This window comes from Coffea arabica, chromosome 8e, assembly GCF_036785885.1.
Source record: "Coffea arabica cultivar ET-39 chromosome 8e, Coffea Arabica ET-39 HiFi, whole genome shotgun sequence".
Classification (NCBI taxonomy): domain Eukaryota; kingdom Viridiplantae; phylum Streptophyta; class Magnoliopsida; order Gentianales; family Rubiaceae; genus Coffea; species Coffea arabica.
Window position 1 is genome coordinate 52962804 of NC_092324.1, and position 20775 is coordinate 52983578.

The 20775-nt window shown below is 34.5% G+C and overlaps 2 protein-coding genes across 8 annotated transcripts; one reads left to right on the forward strand and one right to left on the reverse strand.

Moving 5' to 3' along the window:
- Positions 1–2209: 2209 nt before the first annotated feature.
- Positions 2210–8835, reverse strand: LOC113704290 (uncharacterized). 7 transcript variants are annotated; one of them, XR_011820081.1, is made up of 7 exons: positions 8094–8621; positions 7830–7934; positions 7670–7749; positions 4267–4373; positions 3976–4116; positions 3118–3275; positions 2210–2533 (listed from the first exon to the last, which is right to left on the reverse strand). XR_011820081.1 is itself a non-coding variant. In XM_072061910.1 (6 exons), exons 3-6 carry the CDS (start codon positions 7689–7691, stop codon positions 3412–3414), a joined length of 372 nt encoding a protein of 123 aa, XP_071918011.1. In that variant the 5' UTR covers positions 7692–7724; positions 7830–7934; positions 8094–8835; the 3' UTR covers positions 2686–3411. The 7 variants fall into 7 exon arrangements, 4 of the variants coding, with proteins under 4 accessions (XP_071918011.1, XP_071918010.1, XP_071918012.1 ...); XR_003451678.2 differs by having other exon boundaries at positions 2210–2639; positions 8094–8618; XR_003451677.2 differs by having other exon boundaries at positions 2210–2639; positions 4030–4116; positions 8094–8604.
- A 4-nt stretch (positions 8836–8839) lies between these two features.
- LOC113705034 (uncharacterized) lies at positions 8840–13119 on the forward strand. Its single transcript, XM_072061908.1, has 7 exons — positions 8840–9025; positions 9404–11046; positions 11141–12058; positions 12134–12436; positions 12525–12581; positions 12658–12738; positions 12825–13119. Exons 2-3 carry the CDS (start codon positions 9427–9429, stop codon positions 11936–11938), a joined length of 2418 nt encoding a protein of 805 aa, XP_071918009.1. The 5' UTR covers positions 8840–9025; positions 9404–9426; the 3' UTR covers positions 11939–12058; positions 12134–12436; positions 12525–12581; positions 12658–12738; positions 12825–13119.
- The last annotated feature ends 7656 nt before the right edge of the window (positions 13120–20775 follow it).

Below are 20775 nucleotides of genomic sequence, written 5' to 3' on the forward strand. Positions count from 1 at the left end.
TTAGCTAATTAATATTGGTATCGGCCCTGAGAAGCATGTAGCTGCAAATTCGGAGTTTCGCACAAGCATTGCTTGTGATTCTGACTCTTCCGAAAGGTTAACTAAAAAGGGATTTTCAGCATTTAGCAGTGGCAAGCACGCCATAACAGCATAGCGTCGAGTTTACCTTGACCGTTGGCATAGTATTTTAATAAAAATATGCATGTTACAAGGAGAACAATTTTATAACTTTTGTTTGGATTTATTGGAGTGCGAATGATATTCTTTGACTAAATGATTATTATATGAAATTAAGACTTTCAGTTATAATAATTTTTGTAACGTACAATTCTAATTTAAATATAATTTGAATAGCTAATAATTCCTACATTGTTGACTTTTTTTTTTTTAACTTTTATCACCTATATGTGTGTGGACCTTGAGATAAAAAGACTAGTAGGCTGCTAATGCTATTGCAACTTATGCTTTGAGAGCGACGAGTAATAGTAAAAGAAAGATAACCTATTTTATCTATAAATCTATCTCATAACTTGATAAGAAAAATTCAGTATCTTATCTTAGCTGTGCAGATTAATGAGGATGGCAATAAATGTGGCTAGGTTATTACTGTATCTTGGGAATAATAAGTTGGAGTAATAAGCAGAGCTAAATTGGAGAGTTTAATCAACATGATCTGCACTGGCCTTGAGATAAACAGGAGGGATGAATTTAAGGATGAAAGATCAACTGCAAATTTTAATCTCGCACGTTCCACAAGCATGAAGCAACAACTCTTCCTTATCCTTGGTCGTAAGGGCGTTGCTTTCAAGATCAGACTGGTGCATCCACTACGACAGCATGTCTCCCTAATTATATATTCCATTTTTAAAGACCACGCATCATCACGTTTTTGGTTTTAGAACCGAAACCAAGTCCTATACCGACCCTCATCCGTATGATGTTTTATTTTATATTGCTGCACTGGAACCCCCATTGCAATTATACGATTAGGTCACGACAGGGAAGAGGAATAATAATGCTCGCTCTTTACCATTGCCATGTCTGAGCGGACTTCGCGGTTGCTTCTTTGCAGCACTTATGGAGAATGACGATAAAGACAAAGTCGTGCAGTGCTTTCATCATTTTCTTAAAGAACGGTTGTTAATTTTATGTTGCTCCTTTCAACTATATATAGATTTTCACTTTGGTCCCTAAATTTTAACATGGGATAATTTAGTTTCTAAAGTATAAAATTTATCTTACCCAAGTAAAATTATTGGCGAACAAATTTTATCATAATTTTATATTTTAGGGATTAAAGTAGGAAATATTTTATATTTTAAGGATTAAAGTCACATAGATATTATAATCTTAAGGATTAAAGCGGGACATATTTTATCCTTTAGGAATTAAAGTATCCTATTTTAAAGTTTAAGGACCAAAGTAAAAATTCAGATATAATTAAAGGGTGTAAAGTGGAATTAATCCCTAAAGTAAAAATATATCATTCCACCAACAAATTGGTGTTCCCTTTTCTATAACACTTTGTTGATTAGTTGAGGACAGGAGATGTGAATTCGAAACTTTACATAAATAGATCATCAAAATAAATACAGCATGTATTTGAACTAATTTATCCTAAACATTTCTCAACTTGAGAAGTTCTTCTATTCTTACTTTCCAAGAAAAGGAAAAAAAAATGTATTACTTCATTGTCGGGAAAAAAAAATTCCCAATGTTATATTCGTTCTTTAAGCCATCGCAGTATAGCCTTCACCACTGCTATTAGCCCCTGTTTAGGCTCTCATCAAAATTTTCCTGGGATTGGACTAAATTCACTGGACGGGACGAATCTCATGAACTTTTAGGTACATTCGTTACCGTCACCACTACACTGACAAAGTAGGACATTCCCCAGCCCCTTAAAATGGAAAAAAAAAAAAAAAAAAACGATTGAATAGCGTCCGCGCATAAAAGTTTGTTCCCAAATATTCTGCTTGTCCGCCGCATAATAGCTACACTCCAAAAGAACCAATGATGCTAATTCTCCGCGAGCTAATATTGTGTTACTTTAGTGATACTTTTACTTTAGCCCGCGGAGAATTAGCACCATTGGTTCTTTTGGAGTGTTACTTTAGTGATACTTTTGCTTTAGCCCGCGGAGAATTAGCACCGTTGTTTCTTTTGGAGTGTTAGTAAAAGTATCCAAAAAAAAAAAAAGTCATCACAATGATCGCAAAGAAAACTTTCTTTATATGATACGTTGAGTGGAAAATAATCCAGGATCCATACTATGATAAACTCCACCAGAAAAGAAACTCTTTTCTTCCTCCAAATACTCGAAATCTTTTCCAGTGGAGGCAGCTCTATCAACTTTTTTCTGCATTGCCATATTATTACAAACCACGTCCACAGAAGTCTATCAATGAAGGATGTCGAGAAGCTTGTCAACGATTCACAAGGGGGATGGCGCCCATCCCGCTCAATAAGGACAATCAGGAAAATACGGCCGACAGAATGGCTCACACCAAGGAGGAGGACGGAGACGTTACTTCTGACAAAGGAAGACGACAGATCAGCGGAGAGTTGAATACTTTTTGGACCCAAACTAAAGGATAGTAATCCACCCCTTCTGTCATAACTAACACAGATACGAGAACCTGCAACCAGTTTATGCGTTACCGTATAATAGTTAGGGAAACAACGTAAATAACTAATAATCACGTTAATCCGAGTGTACAGTGAAGATGTATAGATATCCATGTAATGCGTTCCGGGGGAAGTGGGAGGTGGATAAAGATTCCCTCCACCCCACATATTCCTCTGCCCCGTTGACCTGCCCCCTTCCAACCCAACCCCATTGCCATCCCTATTCTATGGTCAGGCTTGAAACCGAGTTTGACATCATCAAGGAAACAAGAACATTCAGGCTTACATTGTCACAATACACTACAATTACAACTGTAAAAACCATAAATAGGCATAGACAGAAATGGAAGTCATTAAACCTGAATTTTGGGCCTCTAAAATGAAGTCATTAAACGGAATTGAGAATTTTGGGCCAGAGCTAAGAAATTGATGGTCTCTAAGAAACAAGATCACTTTGAAAAGCAGGTCTTGAATAGAACTTCAATGTACCTAGGACATTCTCCTTTGCTATCAGGATGCACTGATCTAACACGGGCTTGTACTTCTTTTCATTGTTGCTTTGAACTGTGACTTTGCCATCAAAGTGTGGATGGTGTTTGTGAAATTGCAAATCGCCATGAGAACCAAAGGATCCGGCAAAATACTACCTGCCAAAATAAGTCTCCTTGAATAGAAAGACGTGTAACAATGCAGGTACAGTTACAGCAACTAATCCATGGAAACTAGAAACAACAATGACAGACATCAAGGTGGAGATATGCAATAGATAAGAAGACTAAAATCTCAATGAGAACCCCAAAAAAAAAAAAGTTTTGTAACAATGAGAACCAAAAAAAAAAATCTCAATGAGAACCAAAATACTACCTGCCAAAAGAAGTTTCCTTGAATAGAAAGACGTGTAACAATGCAGGTACAGTTACAGCAACTAATCCATGGAAACTAGAAACAACAATGACAGATATCAAGGTGGGTACAACTCCAAGCATAGCAGTTTTTAGAAGTGACACTCCAACATATGCCTCAAACATACGGGACACCATAACACCAAAAGAGAGAGAGAGAGAGAGAGAGAGAGAGAGAGAACAAGAATAAGATCCATGGAATCTCAAGTCCAGTATCGGTACAAGTTTATGAGTTAATCTTATATACACTGACAGTATATACACTATCACGGTTAGATGCATGGCACATCATCTATATTTTAGTATCTTTTGTTTTAGAATGAATGATAACAGCAAAAAATTATGTTATTTGCTTAGCATATAAAATGGTCCAGTTTGTTTTTTGGATAATGTGAACCAAAATAGGAATGTCATTGTACAAAACAGAACAACATTTAAATTCTACTTTTAAGTACGAAGCTTTGTTCATATTTGCTTTGTCGAGTCGGTCCTGATTCACCTTCGTAGCAAAAAGTATTGGGTAAAAAGGCCATAACTGTCCATCCACACCAGCTGTTTCTCCCCAGACAACATCCATTCTTTTAGCCTGGTAAAATTGAAAAGCACATCAAATGCCAAGATATATGAGAACATAGAAGAAATGAGTTTTCCTCTTTCAAGGGTAGAGGGGGAAAATGATGTTGAGAAATAGCATGCATGGAAGAGCTATTAGGAAAGGTTGGATAGGAAATGACACCTTTCCCAAAGCAATGCGAGTATAGAGTCTTTGCCGTTGGTATCTGTTCTGCAAGATCATTGCAACTCCTTGCATAATAGCCCACTGTAAAAAAGTAGCACCCCTCTCTGCAAAAGATAAATATTACATCATTGCTTTTGTTTCTCCCCATTCCCTCTTATTCATTTTTTTCAAAGCAGCGGGAACACACAAGACAATCAGAAGGCATGTGTGCATTCAAAATGGATAACTATAATCCTAGAGACATTTCTGTTTGCACCTCCTTATGTTTGGACAATGTGCCGTATGGACATTGAGTTCTTAATATATGCAGCTTGGCTTTCTCTGTTTCAGCTCAACCTATCTTGCTAATTGACTCATATGAAGCTTATGTCAATGAGACAACCATACCCTCTCTCCTAATTTACGAGTACATGGATATAATATTTTACTTTGTAGGCATAGAGCTGCACATCCCTCTTAATGACAGAACCTTGTAGAATCTTCAAAATATGATTTCTATATAACTCTTTCAACTAAACTTTTAACAGTTGCTGTCAGTGAAAGGCTAGCATAGTGTATTTCCTTGTAAAAGCTAATTTAAGCATAAGCGAATTTATTTATCTTGAGCTTGAGCTTAATGTTCCATATCCAGTCTGCTGGATTTGAACGGTTTAGGCTATTGGAGCTTCAGATGAAGATTGACTTAAAGTTTGATTCATTCTTCCTTCTTTTCTGCTTCAATTGGAGATTCAGCCAGTTAGGCCCCTTCCCAACGTGAAGCACATTTTCCTTAAGAAGGAAATTAAGATAAACTGATAGTCACTTTAAATAGAAGTGAATTGCTAAAGAGACTAAAAAAAATCTGGATTATTTCCTTCTTTTCTGTCAAGTTCTCCCCCTTTTGTTAGTAGGCATGTCTCCCTATTATTCAACCATCCTTCAACACCTTTTCATGGTATTCCTGTGCAATATCAAAACGCATTTTAATGTTTTTACTTCCTAAAACTTTGAGCCATTTTTAAGTATTTTCTTGTGCTTTTTACCTTTACATTTGGCTTATCATAGTTTGGCAAAAATACTGAAGTAGTTTCTGAGAAGTGCACCCATCTCTGCTCTTCTAAGCACCTTTATTTTTCAAAACTTTTAGGTTAAAACAATCTTACAATATTCTAAAGTGCATTTTTTGTATCACTTTTTTATAAGTAACTGTTAACAAAACTATACAAAAACATGACAGTTTTTAAAATTTAAACCTTTGTTAAATGCTTCTGGCTCAAAAGAGGACCTCTAGCTTGCTTGAAGATTATTAAAAGGAATACTTCCATATAATACCTGATATATTCTTTTTTTTATTGGCAAACTTCGAACATGTGGGATGCCGACCTGTTATTTTATTAATAAAATAAAATAATACAAGGAGGGGACATAAATCTTACCTCCGCAATGCATGATAAATTCGTAGCAAAAAGCTTAAGATTTTCATTTATGGATCAATGGAAAACCTAACCTATCTACTCTAAGTTCTCCTCTCGCTAGACATGGAAGACTCTGTTGTGACAGAAAGATAGTTTCTGTGTGACCCAAACAGCCAGTGTTGGCGAGCTCATCGATATATTCAATAGCTTCAGAAACAGGGAAAATATGGACATTTCAAAGTTCAAAGTCAATGCCAACAATCTCAAGATTCAAAGTTAATTAATTGCCCTTCCATTAGGACAATGAAAAAATATAAAGGAACTGAACAATTGAGACTTATTTGGAAAAGCAAATATCATAAAAATGAACTATACTTGCTTCTTACTGCAGCTTGGGTGCCATTTTATCTCCCAGACTTACAAGAGCTATAACCATGGCTGTGTAACGATGTTACATCCACCTTTTAAAGTATACTTAAAATCATGAAAACAGGTTTATCTGCTATAAATTTTCAAATAATCATGATGCAATCAAAATGAAGTTCAAGAAAGAATCAACTCCAGAAAAGAATAACCTTTTGAAATGCCTCTATTTGTTTCCGCTCCATTATTATGATGCTATAAGTTCAAGATTTCATTGTTGCTTAATAATGTAGTTATTTATTGTTCTCAGTATGGTTTGAATCTTACTATGATTTCTTCAATATAACATGTTCACAATTGCTAAAGGTAGAAGTAGGTTTGCTGTTTGTTGTCCAATTACAAACTTTGGAAATGTTTGTAAACTAATACCAGTTTCTGAAAAGCAAAAATTCGGTTTCTGATTAGCAGTTGTAGTCCTAGCTCCAACAGCAGAGCTAGGATATGAGAGCAGAGGGAAGGATCCACAGAGTGTCCTTTTTTTATGTTGTACTTGTCAAGATGATGTAGGCCAAAGCATGATTTACTTCAGCTACCATAAGACGAGAGACATAAATCTCAGAAAAGAAGAAGTCTCCTAAGGAAGAAAGAAGATTTAGTACCACTCAAAATCAGTTGCAGAAGATGATATTTTCAAAAGGCAAAGGAAAATATATATTTCATTAACATATACTGTGATCAAGGTCAAACTACTTAAATGAGTCAAGATAATGACATGACAACAGTATAGTCATACATAACCAACTCCATTCTAGGCATCAAGATTTGATAATAACAGTGCAAGAAATTACTAGTTGCTGAAAGGAAAGTAAAATATGTTTCTTAAGTTGACAAGTTGCTGAAATCAGAGTATGATATGTTTCTTAAATTGACAAATAGACATGCACATGCCCAAACGTATGCAAGGACATGCACAAAAAACACACACATACACACAAGGGAACATGGCGGATGGCAATAACATCTAACATGTAGCTCACATACACAAAGTTTAGGTCATAAAAGTTTTACTTCACCAAGCTAATGAGTTCTACCTTCCTTCATAATCAGAATTCAGCAACGGTAAAGAGGACATAAGATGGTTAGTATGTCACTAAGGGTGCTTTTAAAGTTTTAAGATCCAACCTAGCACCTATTCTTCCATATAAATCAACAGCAAAGATCACAAAATTTATGAATTTCCAAAGTTATTCTCTGAACCATTAAACCATCTCTTTATTAAACCATCTCAATCATGTTACGTTAAGAAAGTAAATTTTCAAAAAAAATCAAACTAGAAGCAGTTCTCTTCTCTTAGCAATGGAAGATAACTCACATAAAAGTATTCTGAATCTTCTATTTCCTATCAGGCTAGCTGTATGTTGCAAAAACTTGCATATGATCTTTCAATCAAATAGCTCATTGGCAAATTGTAGCCATAAATCAACCTTTGATCTAGTGATTCCAGTAGAAGTAACAAGATTTTGATCATTCAAGCGTGAAAGCCATGAGAAAATTTCTTCCACGTAAAATAAGTAAGATTCAATCTTATAGTGCAAAAGTTAGAAATGAGAGAAGGGAAAAGAAAAATAATGGAAAGTACTTACCATTGACGAATATCACTTCCATTTTTCCTTAAGATATTCTCTCGTAGAGCCAATCCTGTTTATAAGAACAGCATCCAGGACTAGAGGAACGTATGATGAAATTACATTAACACATAACTTGAAAACTCTATGCAGAATGAAATGCAACGCCAGCAGATACCTGTTAGAGCTGAACTGGAAATGCTGGCAAGCATCCATCCCATATCCATCATCTTAGAATAAGCAATCTTAAGGGAAAGAGGAGGAAAAGAAGTGCAGCCTTGTCCTGCTCAATTAGAGATGGAATTGTTAGACAAGATTAGTCAGCTAGGTGAAACGATAACTTCAAAAAATTTGCAGCAAGTGCTTATTTCCTACAACAGATCTGAAAAGTATATATAGGGAAGCCTAAATAACAGCTATAACATTGCAAGTAGTATCACACCTATTCTGGTTCTAGTCAAGAGGTAGAGTAGAGTAACCAAACTCAAATAGGGTCTAGAACTCGTGGTTTGAGTTGAAGCTCACAATCTGCTTGAGTAGCATGCTATTTTATAGTCGTCTTCTCACAGCAGGTCTCAATTGCAAATCTCAAACTTTGCCCATTCGCCTAATATTCCAAACATAAGAAAAAAACCTATGCCCCGACTGATAGACAAAAGCACCCAAGGTAAATTGACAACTGTTGTTGCTAAACAAGATCTTTCACAAGTGGCTCCAGCAACTGTTCACTAGCTTTGGGGAATCTTGGATTCTTTAATACACCACACTGGACAATGAAATTGCAGAATCAAACAGTATGAGCTGGAGAGAATACAATATGAGTGGTTCAGATTATTGTACACTTGTCACTTGTAATTTATCTTTATTGCATAAAAAGAAGGGCTATTATGTGAAATGATAGATGAAGAGATAGAATAAAAAATTTAAAAGTGCAAGCACAGGTACGAAAGACGGGGATCACTCGAGCCAAAACTAACTATAGAAAATAGGGTTAAATGCAGAAAATCACCTGAACTCTCATATGAGTTGCACAATACACCCCTAAATATGTTTATAGGCAGAATGCACCCAAGGTCCACTGAAAAGTGACAGATATTTACACACCGTTTATTTTAGGACTCAAATGACAACTTTATCCTCAAATAATAACTGAACGGACAAAATCACCCTTCTTCTCCTCCAAACCCATTGTGTCGGGCAGAAAGTACAAGGCAAAGCTGATCTTGAGTTTGCCAAATTTTTTGCCTTTTTCTTGCGATCGAGGAAGAACCAAAGCCGAATGACTACAGAGGGTAACTAGAAGTGGGCAAAAGCAAAAGACGGTCTGAAGAATCCAAAAACAAGTAGAATATTTAGAGTATCTCAGCAAATCAGGTAATATGCAAAGCCCTAATTTTTTCTGTATTTAATGGACTTTTTACCCTTTTTTGTATGGATCTGGATGCCCAAAGCAGTGGGCTTTAGTTTTAGAATGGGTATTTGTATGGTTGTGATGGAATATATATATTGCATGTGGTCGTTATGTTCGTTCCATGTCGGGCTGATTGCGACCAAATTTTCTTATCTGTCATTTTCATGCAATAATTGTGTTGTTTATAGGTTTCTTTACAAGATTCTAGTCTGTTGAGCATGGGTCGGTGTTGGTAGTGTCTTTTAAGTTTATTATTGCTAATTACAGTATGTTAATTAAGTTCAATAAAGGTGGTTTTGTGGTCCCTCACTCAGATTTATTGTTTTTTTGTCGCGTACCAGTGTGGTCATCACCGTTGGAAAGTATGTTCTCATTCGAAGTCCATTATGGGGGCCATTTTGTAAAAAATCCAGGACTAACATATGTGGGTGGGGATATAAAACATTTCAATGATATTGACCCAGATTATATGTCAAGATTTGAGATCTGGGGGCTGCTAAAAGGACTGAACGTGCCCATAAACACTCAAATTTGCTTTAAAATGCCGGATGATGAATTTGCCTTACTTAATAGTGAAGCAGCAGTCATGTATATGTTTGGGATGTTTAGGGATGAACCATACATTCATATCTATGTTGGAGAGGTAAATGATAATGGGGATGTAGAAAATAATAATGGGAATCAGCAAGATGGTGTTGAAGCTGTAGGTAATAGCAATATAAATGCTAATCAGGGAGTTGGGACTGGTAATGATGGTTTAGGGGTTGGTGGGGTGAATGATAATGTTGAACCAGAGGTTGATCATGATGTGAATGAATCAGAAACAGAATCTGATGACTCATACACACCTGAAAGTGAGCAATCTTCTGAATATGACTCAGATTTTGATTATTTCTTAGATGGGGACACATTAAGTGATAACTGTGATATTGGTGATGATACTACTGAGGTAACTAGTGGGCTGGATAGCAATATTAACTTAGGACAGTACCAACAATATGCTGAATTAATTAGTGGTGATTATAGAGCCTTTGTTGAGGCTAGGAAAGAGGGTAAGTTTGTTGAGCATGAAAATATTGTTGATGCTGAAGTACTTGAAACTGCCATTCAGTCCTCTGATGATGAAAATAGAGAACAATTTCCTGAATTTAATGAGGAAAGAGACATGGTTGATCCTAAAATTGTGGTAGGCCTCATTTTCCCAACCACACATGTGTTTAGAAAGGCAATTCGAATGTATTCCATCCTTAAAGGTTTTGAGTTGAAGTTCCAAAAGAATGATAGTAACAAAATCATTGCAATATGCAATAGAGAATGTGGTTGGAGAATATATGCGAGTTATTATAGAAAAACTAAAGCAATGCAGTTGAAGAGCTTGAAAGGTACCCCTCATAGATGTCCTTGGTCTTATAAGAATGTTAGTGCAAATTCAAGATGGTTGGCTGAACACTTCAAAAAGGAATTGGCTGATGATCCTGACTGGAAACTTAAGGGATTTCGAAAGACAATTAAAAGAAAGTTCAAATTAAGAGTTTCTAGATGGAAGGTGTATAGGGCCAAGAAACATGCACAATCTGAAATGTTTGGGGATCATAAGAAACAATATGCCAGACTAAGAGATTATTGTGCAACTATTATGCTGAAAAATCCTGGTTCTGCAGCCTATGTTATGACAGAAGTTGTTCCAGCATCTGTCAATCCCATATTTCAGAGAATGTTTGTTATGTTTGGGGCACAAAAGGATGGTTTTATAAGTGGTTGCAGACCAGTTATAGGTTTAGATGCTTGCCATCTCAAAGGAAGACTTGGGGGACATCTAATGCATGCTGTTGGGAGGGATGGAAATAATCAGATGTATCCTATAGCAATGGCATGCGTGGAATCTGAATGTAAGGAAAGCTGGCATTGGTTTCTAGAACTTCTGACTACTCATATTGGATCACCAGTTGACATGAATTGGGTGTTCATTTCTGACAGACAAAAGGTAAACTTGCCATTAAAATTTTCCAACATTCATATATGAGTTTATTACTGCTATAATTAAACCAAATCTGATTGATGATGTTGCTATTTTGTAGGGTCTGGTTGAGACATTTGATGTGCTGTTTCCTGGGGTGGAACATAGGTTCTGTGTTAGGCATATGTATGCCAATTTCAAACTGAGGTTTAAGGACAAGGCACTTAGGGATATCATATGGGCTGCTGCACGAGCATATGAGACAGATGGATGGTCACAAAAGATGAGAGAACTCCAGGTTGCTAATAGGGAAGCTTATGACTGGTTGAGTGCTATTCCAGCTAATCTTTGGTCAAGGTGCATGTTCAATCCAAGATCAAAATGTGATCTTTTGAGTAACAACGTTAGTGAATCCTTCAACCAGTATATTAAAGAGGCAAGGGAGGAGCCAATTTTATCTATGTTTGAAGCAATTAGAAGACTGATTATGTGTAGATACCAAAAAAAGAGAGAGTTCATATCTAAGGTCAAAGGAAAAATTTGTCCAAGAATCCATGATAAAGTGGAGGAAATTAAGGCACGAGCAATGGAATATGAAGCTGTTCAAGCTGGTCAAGGCATATGGGAGATCACAGGCTATGCAGGGCACAAAGTTGTTAATCTGAATGCAAGAACTTGTACTTGTAGAGAATGGGATATAACTGGTGTTCCTTGTGTACATGCATGTGCAGCAATTATAGATTCTGATCAAGAACCAGCAGACCTTATCCATCCATATTATAGTATAGAGTACTATTGTAGAGCTTATAAGGGTATGGTAGTTCCTATTCCAGAAGAGGCTCTATGGGTTCAAACAAGTGGCTTGCCTATTCAACCACCAAAACTAAGGAGAAGACCTGGTAGACCAAGAAAGCTATGAAGAAAAAGTGCAGATGAGCTTGTGAATAATGATGTGGTAACCAGAAAGGGTACTATAGCCCACTGCAGCAACTGTAATATGCCTGGTCATAATAAGAAGACATGCAAGCAACCAAGACAGGTTGTGTATGATGCCTTAAATTGTGTTTAATAATTTCCTTCCTTAGTTTATTTATTAATTTAGTTACTTTTGTAGGATGAAAGTGCCACTCAAACAAGAAGGGGAGGAGGTACAGCCCCTCCAAAAAATGTTGGTGGAAGACCGAGAACGGTTAATGTGGACACACAGAATGTTAATGTCAATATGACTGGTGGCAATGGAAGGGGTAATAGAAGGGGCAGAGGTAATGGTAGGGGAGTGGAATCCTCAATTAGAGGTGGGGCAAGAGGGAAAAGAGGGAGAGGTGAATTTTCAGGATGTCCTCCACCACTTTCTGGATTTGGAAATTGGAATGGTGTTGGCATGTCTGATGGCAGAAATTTCATCCCATCTGATACGGTGATTCAATATTATCTTAGGCATTATGTATATATTTCCAAACTGGTTCATTTTTAACTTGTATTAATGTCTTTCTCATTAATGACAGGTGGCAAGGATGGCCATGCAATCTCATAACACTTCTGAAACCCGGACAGTTCAAATGGTAAGTATTTCAACTGTATTTTTACATTTGCTTAATTTCAGCTGCATTTGAACTAACTAATGTCATGTGTAACTAGTGGACAAATGACCCCCTGACCGGAGGCTCACAATTGAGCACTAATACCAATGCTAATGAGGGTAGTATACCCACTACTCAGGTATATATTGTTCTGCAATTCATATACAATTCATAGGCAAGATAAAGTAAATATACATCACCAATAACTTGTTTTATTTGTACCAGATCCAAAGGCATTCAACAAGATTTGGTGATGTATTGTTCTCCAGTCAATCTTCCAGCACTAGGACTCGTGTGCATCAAGACTCTCAGATACCACCTAATGAAGGTTCATCTAACTGTTAGGATGATAATATAGCCCGTAAAGGATATGTTCCTCTTTTGTAATGGAAACATGCTTTTGAAGGGTTTAGAAAACAGATATTGTCTTTTTTTGTTTGGTTGAACACTAGGATATGCTATTTTCATACTTTGTATTAGTAAAGTGGAAGATGATCTTCCTGGTAGTTTATGCAATGAACTATGGACTAGTTTATGAAGTTACTACCTTTGCTGTTTCCATTGTTATGCTGATTATGTTTTCCACATTGCTTTTTTTTTTTCTCTCTCATATAACCAGCTTATATGACAAACCATAATTTTATACTAACTTGAATGATTCATGTTACATGGTGTTCATGGCAGAAAATACATTTGTTCCTTTTTCTTTTCTTTAATTATAGCAATTACTACTACAACAAGCACCACTACAATTACATATATCAGCTTCCTCCCTTTGGAGTCAGTCCTCCTCCTTTCTTTAAGAGCCCCTTTATACTTGGCCATTTTTTCTTGCAATGACCGGATTATAGTTTTGAATTCTTCACATTTGGTCACTAGCTGGTCATTTTGAAGCATAGTAGCAACTCTTGCATCATTCACTCTTTCAGATGCTCTTTGTAATTGCTCATTCTGTTGCTGCAGATGGTTAATCCTTGCTTGCATTTCTTCCATTCGGCCATGAAAATATTCCCCAATTTCCATTTCTTTTTTGCATGTTTCAGGTTCCACCCATTTAAAATACCCGCATGCATTACTATTCTGTTTAAAACAAAATTCCAAAATAAGTGGCTGTTATTGACTTTGGTTCACTGAAATTGTATGTGAGATTTAGACTTACCGAATAATTGGAACATCCTATGAATTTTCTTCCTGGATTTTGAATGGTCCATGAAGTGCGTACGGGTGCTTTTTTTCCACACCTGCATCTTGAGTTGAAGTTTGTTACATGGTGTGCATTGCTTGAGCTGCAACTATTTGGACTGTGTTCCATATGAGTAGAAATTGTGTATCTGTGAAGAAGAGGAAATACAAGTGGGGAAAATGAGAAGGGATGGGAGGTTGTTCTCATTTATATTCACTGGAAAGAGGGCAATTCTGTCAGCAAATTCAACGGACAGAAAGTGGCTTCCACGCGTTTTGTTTTACCGTGAAATGTGTGAACGGTCATTTTTTCAGGGTGCAAAATGCCTATAAACATATTTCTGGGTGTTTTGTGCAACTTCCATGAAAGTTCGTGGGTGTTTTCTGCATTTAACCCTAGAAAATATGTCCATAGTTAGTATATAGCACCAACGGGAGAGAATACAATGAGTGGTTCAGATTATTGTACACTTGTCACTTGTAATTTATCTTTATTGCATAAAAAGAAGGGCTATTATGTGAAATGATAGATGAAGAGATAGAATAAAAAATTTAAAAGTGCAAGCACATGTACGAAAGACGGGGATCACTCGAGCCAAAACTAACTATAGAAAATATGTCCATAGTTAGTACATAGCACCAACGTGGGCTGATGAGTCTTACAGTTTTGAGGAGATATATTGCATACTGAAAGACTGGGATCACTCCCATTAGAGGTAGGACTGTCAATAGAGTTTGGCCAGCCCGAGCTCGGCTGGTTCGACCTAACAAAAAGTCCGATGAACCCCACTATTGAGTGAGCCGATCTAAGTTTGAGGCTAAAAATTAGATCTGAATTAAATATGAGTCGAGTTTGGGTCTTATTAGGCTCAAATCTGATATAGGCCCAACTCTTTAATTACCTATATATATAATATTTATATTTTGATATTATGTATAATTATATATCCAAATATATTATTACTAAATACTAAATATATATATAAATTACAAAGTACAAAAATACATCTAAAGACTCTTCCATGAGTTTTCTTGAGAACCAAATATTAGTAATGCATAACTAAATTTCTAACTTTTTTTTATTGGTTGAGTAAATTTTTGTATTGGCATAATATTGGTTGATTTCTTTTTGATCTACAAACACAAATCATCAAGCATATTTGGATTTAAATCACAAGATTATAAAAAAAGTTTCAACTTTTAAAGATATTTTGGCTTATGACCGCATGTTTTATTACTATTTTTCATGCATTTTGAACGAATTAAATATAAATATTGTTGAAAAATTTTTGGTTTATATACTTTTTAAGAACTATTAGTTGTTCATATTTAGTTTTAATATTATAATCTTGCAAATGTTAAATTAGTCTTACAACTTAATAATTTTAGTAATTATACTAAGAAAATTAAGGAGTAATAAGTGAGTTTGGGTTAAACCCGATTAAGGCTCACAACCCGAATATTATGTGAGTTGAGTATGAATTTCACATTTATGAACCCGAAACTCATAGCCTGAATCCCGAAAATATTTCAAATTAAATGAGTTGAATTTGAATTTATCAAAACCCGACTCATTAGGCCCGATTGTCAAACCTAATTAGAGGTAAGTTTTGATGAGTCTTACTAACATATTTTCTAGTCATAACACCAAATGGCAAGTCTTACAGTTTTGCCATTTGGGCTGATGAGTCCGTTTACCACCAAATGTCAAAGCCGATTCCATAAGCAGAAAATCTAGAGACTGTGTCTAATCTCTTATCACTCAATCATGGAGCTCCATTTGGATTGGCCTATTTTTTAAAAATAAAATTTTTAAATACAATATTACAATAATAAACAAATAAAAATAAATTTAAAAAATCTCAACCATATAATATATCAAAAACAATTTACAAATATACACAAAAAAGTAAAAAAATAAATTTTACAATTTTTTCCACTTATCACCACTACCACCATCACTGCCACCCACCTCCGCTACCACTCCCTTCCTTTTCCCCCTTTCTCCTTCCTTCTTCCTCCTCCCCTCCTCTTTTCCACCACCCCCTGGCTCTCCCCTCCCCCCTCTCGATCTGGTCTCGAGGCCTCTGGTCATGACCAAAGGCCACGATCTAGTCACGATCAAATCGTGACTAGAAGGTTACAATTTTTTAGTCACGACCTAGCCGCGACTAGATCGAGGGTGAAAGGAAAAGCCGAGAGGCAGAGGGAAGATAAGGAAAGGAAGGAGAGGGAAAAGGCAGAGAAAGAAGGAGGAGGAGGAAAAGAGAGGGGGAGGAGAAAGGAGGAGAGAGGGGGTGGGGTGGGGTGGTGTTAGTGATGGTTGTGAATGGTAGTATTAATTTTTAAAAAGTATTTTAAAAATATTTTAATTTTGAAAGGTACGCCAAAATATATTTCAAAAATTTCTCCAAAAACATCACCAACAAAATCTACAGTAAAGTTTTTCATATATAATACTACAGTAAAATATTCCAAAAGTACTATGAAAAATAACTAATCCAAATGGAATACCCTTATGTTTCCTATTCTTCGTGAGTATATATGTACATAGCCTACAACTATAGCTCTCAGGAGAATACTTTCACCAGACTTGAGCTTCTTATGATACGTTTTCCACCAACATATATGTGGAAAAAATAAATAAACAAGAAGCCCAACCACCCAACACACCTACAACAAATTGTACATGCAACTGATCCTCTGAACTAATGTGAATAGAGACTAAAAACTATAAAGAAGCAGAGATTGGCATAATTTGATGTTCCTGCAAAACAGAGCAAGTTCTGAATCCATTCCTGTAATTAAATTGAGAAACTTCTTTGAGACGAACTGCGTTCTGTCTTACACGCAACCCGCAACACATAAATCCAAGAATCTAGAAGTTTGTATCAAAGTTTGGAGCGGAAGACCTTAATCTCTTGATGACATGGTCAAAGAACTTTGGTATGGTAGAAGACGCCACAATCGAACGTGTTCTTCAATCGATAAGTCGTGAACACTCAAAGAAATTCTCTAAATTGTTCAAAATGCTTTCGTAAAACCCAAAAGAGGCACTCGTAGGGGGTGTGAATCGGAATCGAAATCGGTAATTCGGAATATTAAAATTGAAATTTTTTGGAATTTTGATATCAGAATTTTTGACCGATTTCAATTTCGAATTCACTAACTCCGAATTCGAATTCGCTTCGAATTCAATTCGAAATTCAGTAAATTCAAATTTCACCGAATTCATGAATATAAAAATTATTATTATTATTATATAAATGTTATATTACATATTTATAAAAAAATATTATATATATATATGAAAACGAAATTAAAATCAAAATAGGAATTCCGAATCACCAAATTCAAAAATATAAAAATTATTATTATAATATAAATGATATATTATATATAAATATTATATATATATATGAAAAATGGATTTGAAATCGAAATCGGAATTTCCGATTTGAAAATTTTCATTACCGAATTTGACCCGATTTCGTCTAATTCGAAATCGGATATTCCAATTTCCACTCCGAATTACCGAATTCGAAATTCCGAATTCAATTCGACCGATTTGAATTCGGTCGGTAGATCAGAATTTTTTGATTTTGTACACTCCTAGGCACTCGTACTTTTTTGAAAATTTCTTATTATCACACGTAAAAAGAGTTAGGCTTTTAAATAGCTTTTACAACTCGCATAAGTCCTACCAATACTTGGAAACAACTAACGACACTTGCTCGTACTCCTAACAAGGCCTTAATCGGTCTCACATTAGTCTTAACTTGATCAATTAGTTAGACTAAATACTACTAACGACTAATAGGCAAATGATGCCTAACTTAACCTATCTAACCACTAAACAAATCGAACCATCAATTCGAACCACCTAGGCTTATCAATCCAATCGTGCTTCACTTGAACTATTTGAACTTTTCATGAGTTGAATTAGGTGAACAAATAATAAAGTGTTACCCTCAAGGTCTTCAATATCCCTTAGAACAATCTCTTGATCTTGGATAGTACGAACTAACACTTGAAGTGGATCACGAAACTTCTTAATTCGAGCTCTTGTAATCGGTTCTAAAGGTATACGATCCCTCTCAACTTGTATAGTAGACTGCTGACCTTGTTCTCCATTACTCTTGATATAGCATAAGAGAACTGGTCTGTCTATGAAATCAGCAACGATCATAAAACCAGGGTTTTGGTGTTATCAAGTCCTTTTTAACATGTTACTAGTAGAAAAGTCAAACCTAATGATGCAGATAGGAAAAAAGAGAAAATATAACTATTTAAACAAGTACATGGCAGCAGTTTCCTTTCAAGGCACCAAGTGGTTTGCTCATTTTAGTGTTAATTTGTATTAATTTCTTTCCTACTTGATTAAGGATTTCAATGTTTGTTTAATTGCAAGGAATATAAACATTTCATTGGATTATGATACAAGAACTGGACTTACAGATATTTTGTCCACTGATGACATTGTCATCCATGCTCAATGTTTAACAAAAACAAAAATTGCGACCTTGCACCATGAATTCTTACTATTCTATTAGGTTGCAAAATTAACCATCAATCAAGTTTTTCTGCCACTTGTCCCTAGAAAAACCAAAGTTTTGGTATTTTATTCTTACGATTCCCTGAGTCAAAATCAGAGCCAAAGACGATCCACGATATGGAAGCAAGAAGAAATCAAACATCTACTTGAGTGGTTGGGTTGTGAAACATAGAAATCAGAAATTCAAGATAGCACTTATATGTGTTTTGACATAGTTGAATGTTTGTGATAGAGAAGAAATCTAGAGTAGTGGATTTGATCAGAAAAAAATACTGCAACAGATAGGATTCCTTATCAATTTATGAGGTTTATCGAGGCTGATATAAGGGGAAATAATATGACAAATGGAATTATGTGCCTATATATGATGCTTATCAGACATAGTTAACATAAAATCCACTCGTGCACTTTTTAAATCACCAAAAACAAAAGAATTATTCTCCAACTGTTTGATAAAACCTTCTCAGTCGACTAGTTGCAGAAAATACAATTCATGCATAGTAGGGTGCTCGATAGAAGTCTCAACAGCAACCATAGAAAGCATGCTGTAAATGAGTAACTCTATATGATTAAGTAGTTGCAGGAGAAGGAAGAAGAAAAGAGAAAAAGGAGGAGGGAAGGGGGAAATGGTGGTGGCAACGGCAGCGTATGGTGGTTTTCAATTTTTGTAAAAAAAATTAATCAAACAAATTTTAAATACTAAATATATCTCAATATACATTGTCATAAGACCTAAGCACTGAATTTTCTAAACTTAAATTTAATGAATTTAAATTTTAATATGTTCAGATAGATTTGATAACAAAAAATAGAACATTTGAATTAATTAAATAATATAAAATTTTCTAGGCAAAATTTGCCTCCAAAATTAAGCGATAAGTTATTCACTTATCACTGAATGTAATATATATACTCAAATGTATCAAATTTAGTACTTAACAATTCAATAATTTAATGGATTCAAATTTCAAATTTCAAAGTTCAGATTTTAATTTTCAGACTTCAGTTTTATCAAATGCATCGTTAATACTTGACAATTCAATAGATTCAAATTTCAAATTTCAAATTTCAAACTTCAATTTTTAAATTTTAGTTTTACCAAACACACCCTTAATTCAATAGACAAAAATATTTTTTTAAATTATATAATGCTATTGTGCTGAGTAAATATGATAACAGCAGATTTTTTTAAAAAAAATTAACACCTTGCCTTGCTTAATCAATCTAGCAGGATGTTTTGATATATATATATATATATATATATATATATATATATATATATTAAATTACAAGGATGTATTGCTTTTTTAATTTAACGTCCTACTTTCTCTTTGTTTTTTTTTTAAATTCATTTCTCCTGTATTTACATAGGTTACTTGATAAGCAAAACAACTTAAGCATGCCAAAACCAAAATCCTTTAAAGCAGTGTCATCAATTGTCATAAACAATAATGTAAGTAGTAATTGAACCCTATTTCTTTTTTCTTAATAATTTTTTTTTCGTATAAAATTATTAAGAAAAAAGAAATAGGGTTCAATTACTAGTTACATTATTGTTTATTGAGCCCAAAACGAAGAAGACAATTGATGACATAATGGTAAATGTTTATTGATTAATGGTAATTGACATAATGGTAATTGATTATTGTTTATTGTTTATTGCTTTTAAGTATTTTGGCTTTGGCACTCGTAAAGTTGTTTTACTTATCAAATGGTAAATGCAGGAGAAATGAATTAAAGAGAAAGAGAAAGTAGGATGTTAAATTAAAAGAGCAACGCATCCTTGTAAATTAATATATATATACATATATATTCCTGGAAGGTTGATTAAACCACCCATGAATAGATAAGTATGAGTATTTTAAATTTTTACATATGGGTATAAATGAGTTATCCAATAATACTCATTTAATAATAAATGAGTATTATTGGGTAACCCATTAAATCCAATTAACCCATTTAAAATTGTCTTCCTCTAGACCTCATCTCTTTCCTCACCCTTTTTTTTTCTTCAAATTTTTCGTTTTGTCATAATGTTAACTACTTTTGTTTCGTTATTATTATTATTTGTTGGTTTCATCTTATCATTTTATTTTTTCTTAATTTGTTAACTTGCTCATTTTTCAGCATTACCAATTTATGACAAGTTTTAGCTTTTTTTCTTATTTTTTCAAAATGAAATTTTAAATTTCCACATTAGTATTTAGTTCAAATTTTTATATTCTTATTGTTTAATTATTAAATAGTATGTAATTTTGCGACATAGAGTACAGATGGAAAAAAAATTGATAATTAAGATTATTGAGTATTATAAATAAATATTTAAAATTAATGATGGGTGCAAAGGATGGTATAAAACTATAATTGATTACTTAGTTTACAAAAATAAATTTAAATAAATTTACAAAAATTTAAAATAAATGAATAATTTGGTTACTC

Coding starts and splice junctions, on each gene's coding strand:
- LOC113705034 (XM_072061908.1), top strand. CDS start 9,427: ATGTTCTCATTCGAAGTCCATTATGGGGGCCATTTTGTAAAAAATCCA. Junction 11,047..11,140: donor TCATTTCTGACAGACAAAAG/GTAAACTTGCCA, acceptor GCTATTTTGTAG/GGTCTGGTTGAGACATTTGA.
- LOC113704290 (XM_072061910.1), bottom strand. CDS start 7,691: ATGGAAGTGATATTCGTCAATG. Junction 4,374..7,669: donor GGAAGTGATATTCGTCAATG/GTAAGTACTTTC, acceptor TATCTTTTGCAG/AGAGGGGTGCTACTTTTTTA. Junction 4,117..4,266: donor CTCGCATTGCTTTGGGAAAG/GTGTCATTTCCT, acceptor CAATTTTACCAG/GCTAAAAGAATGGATGTTGT.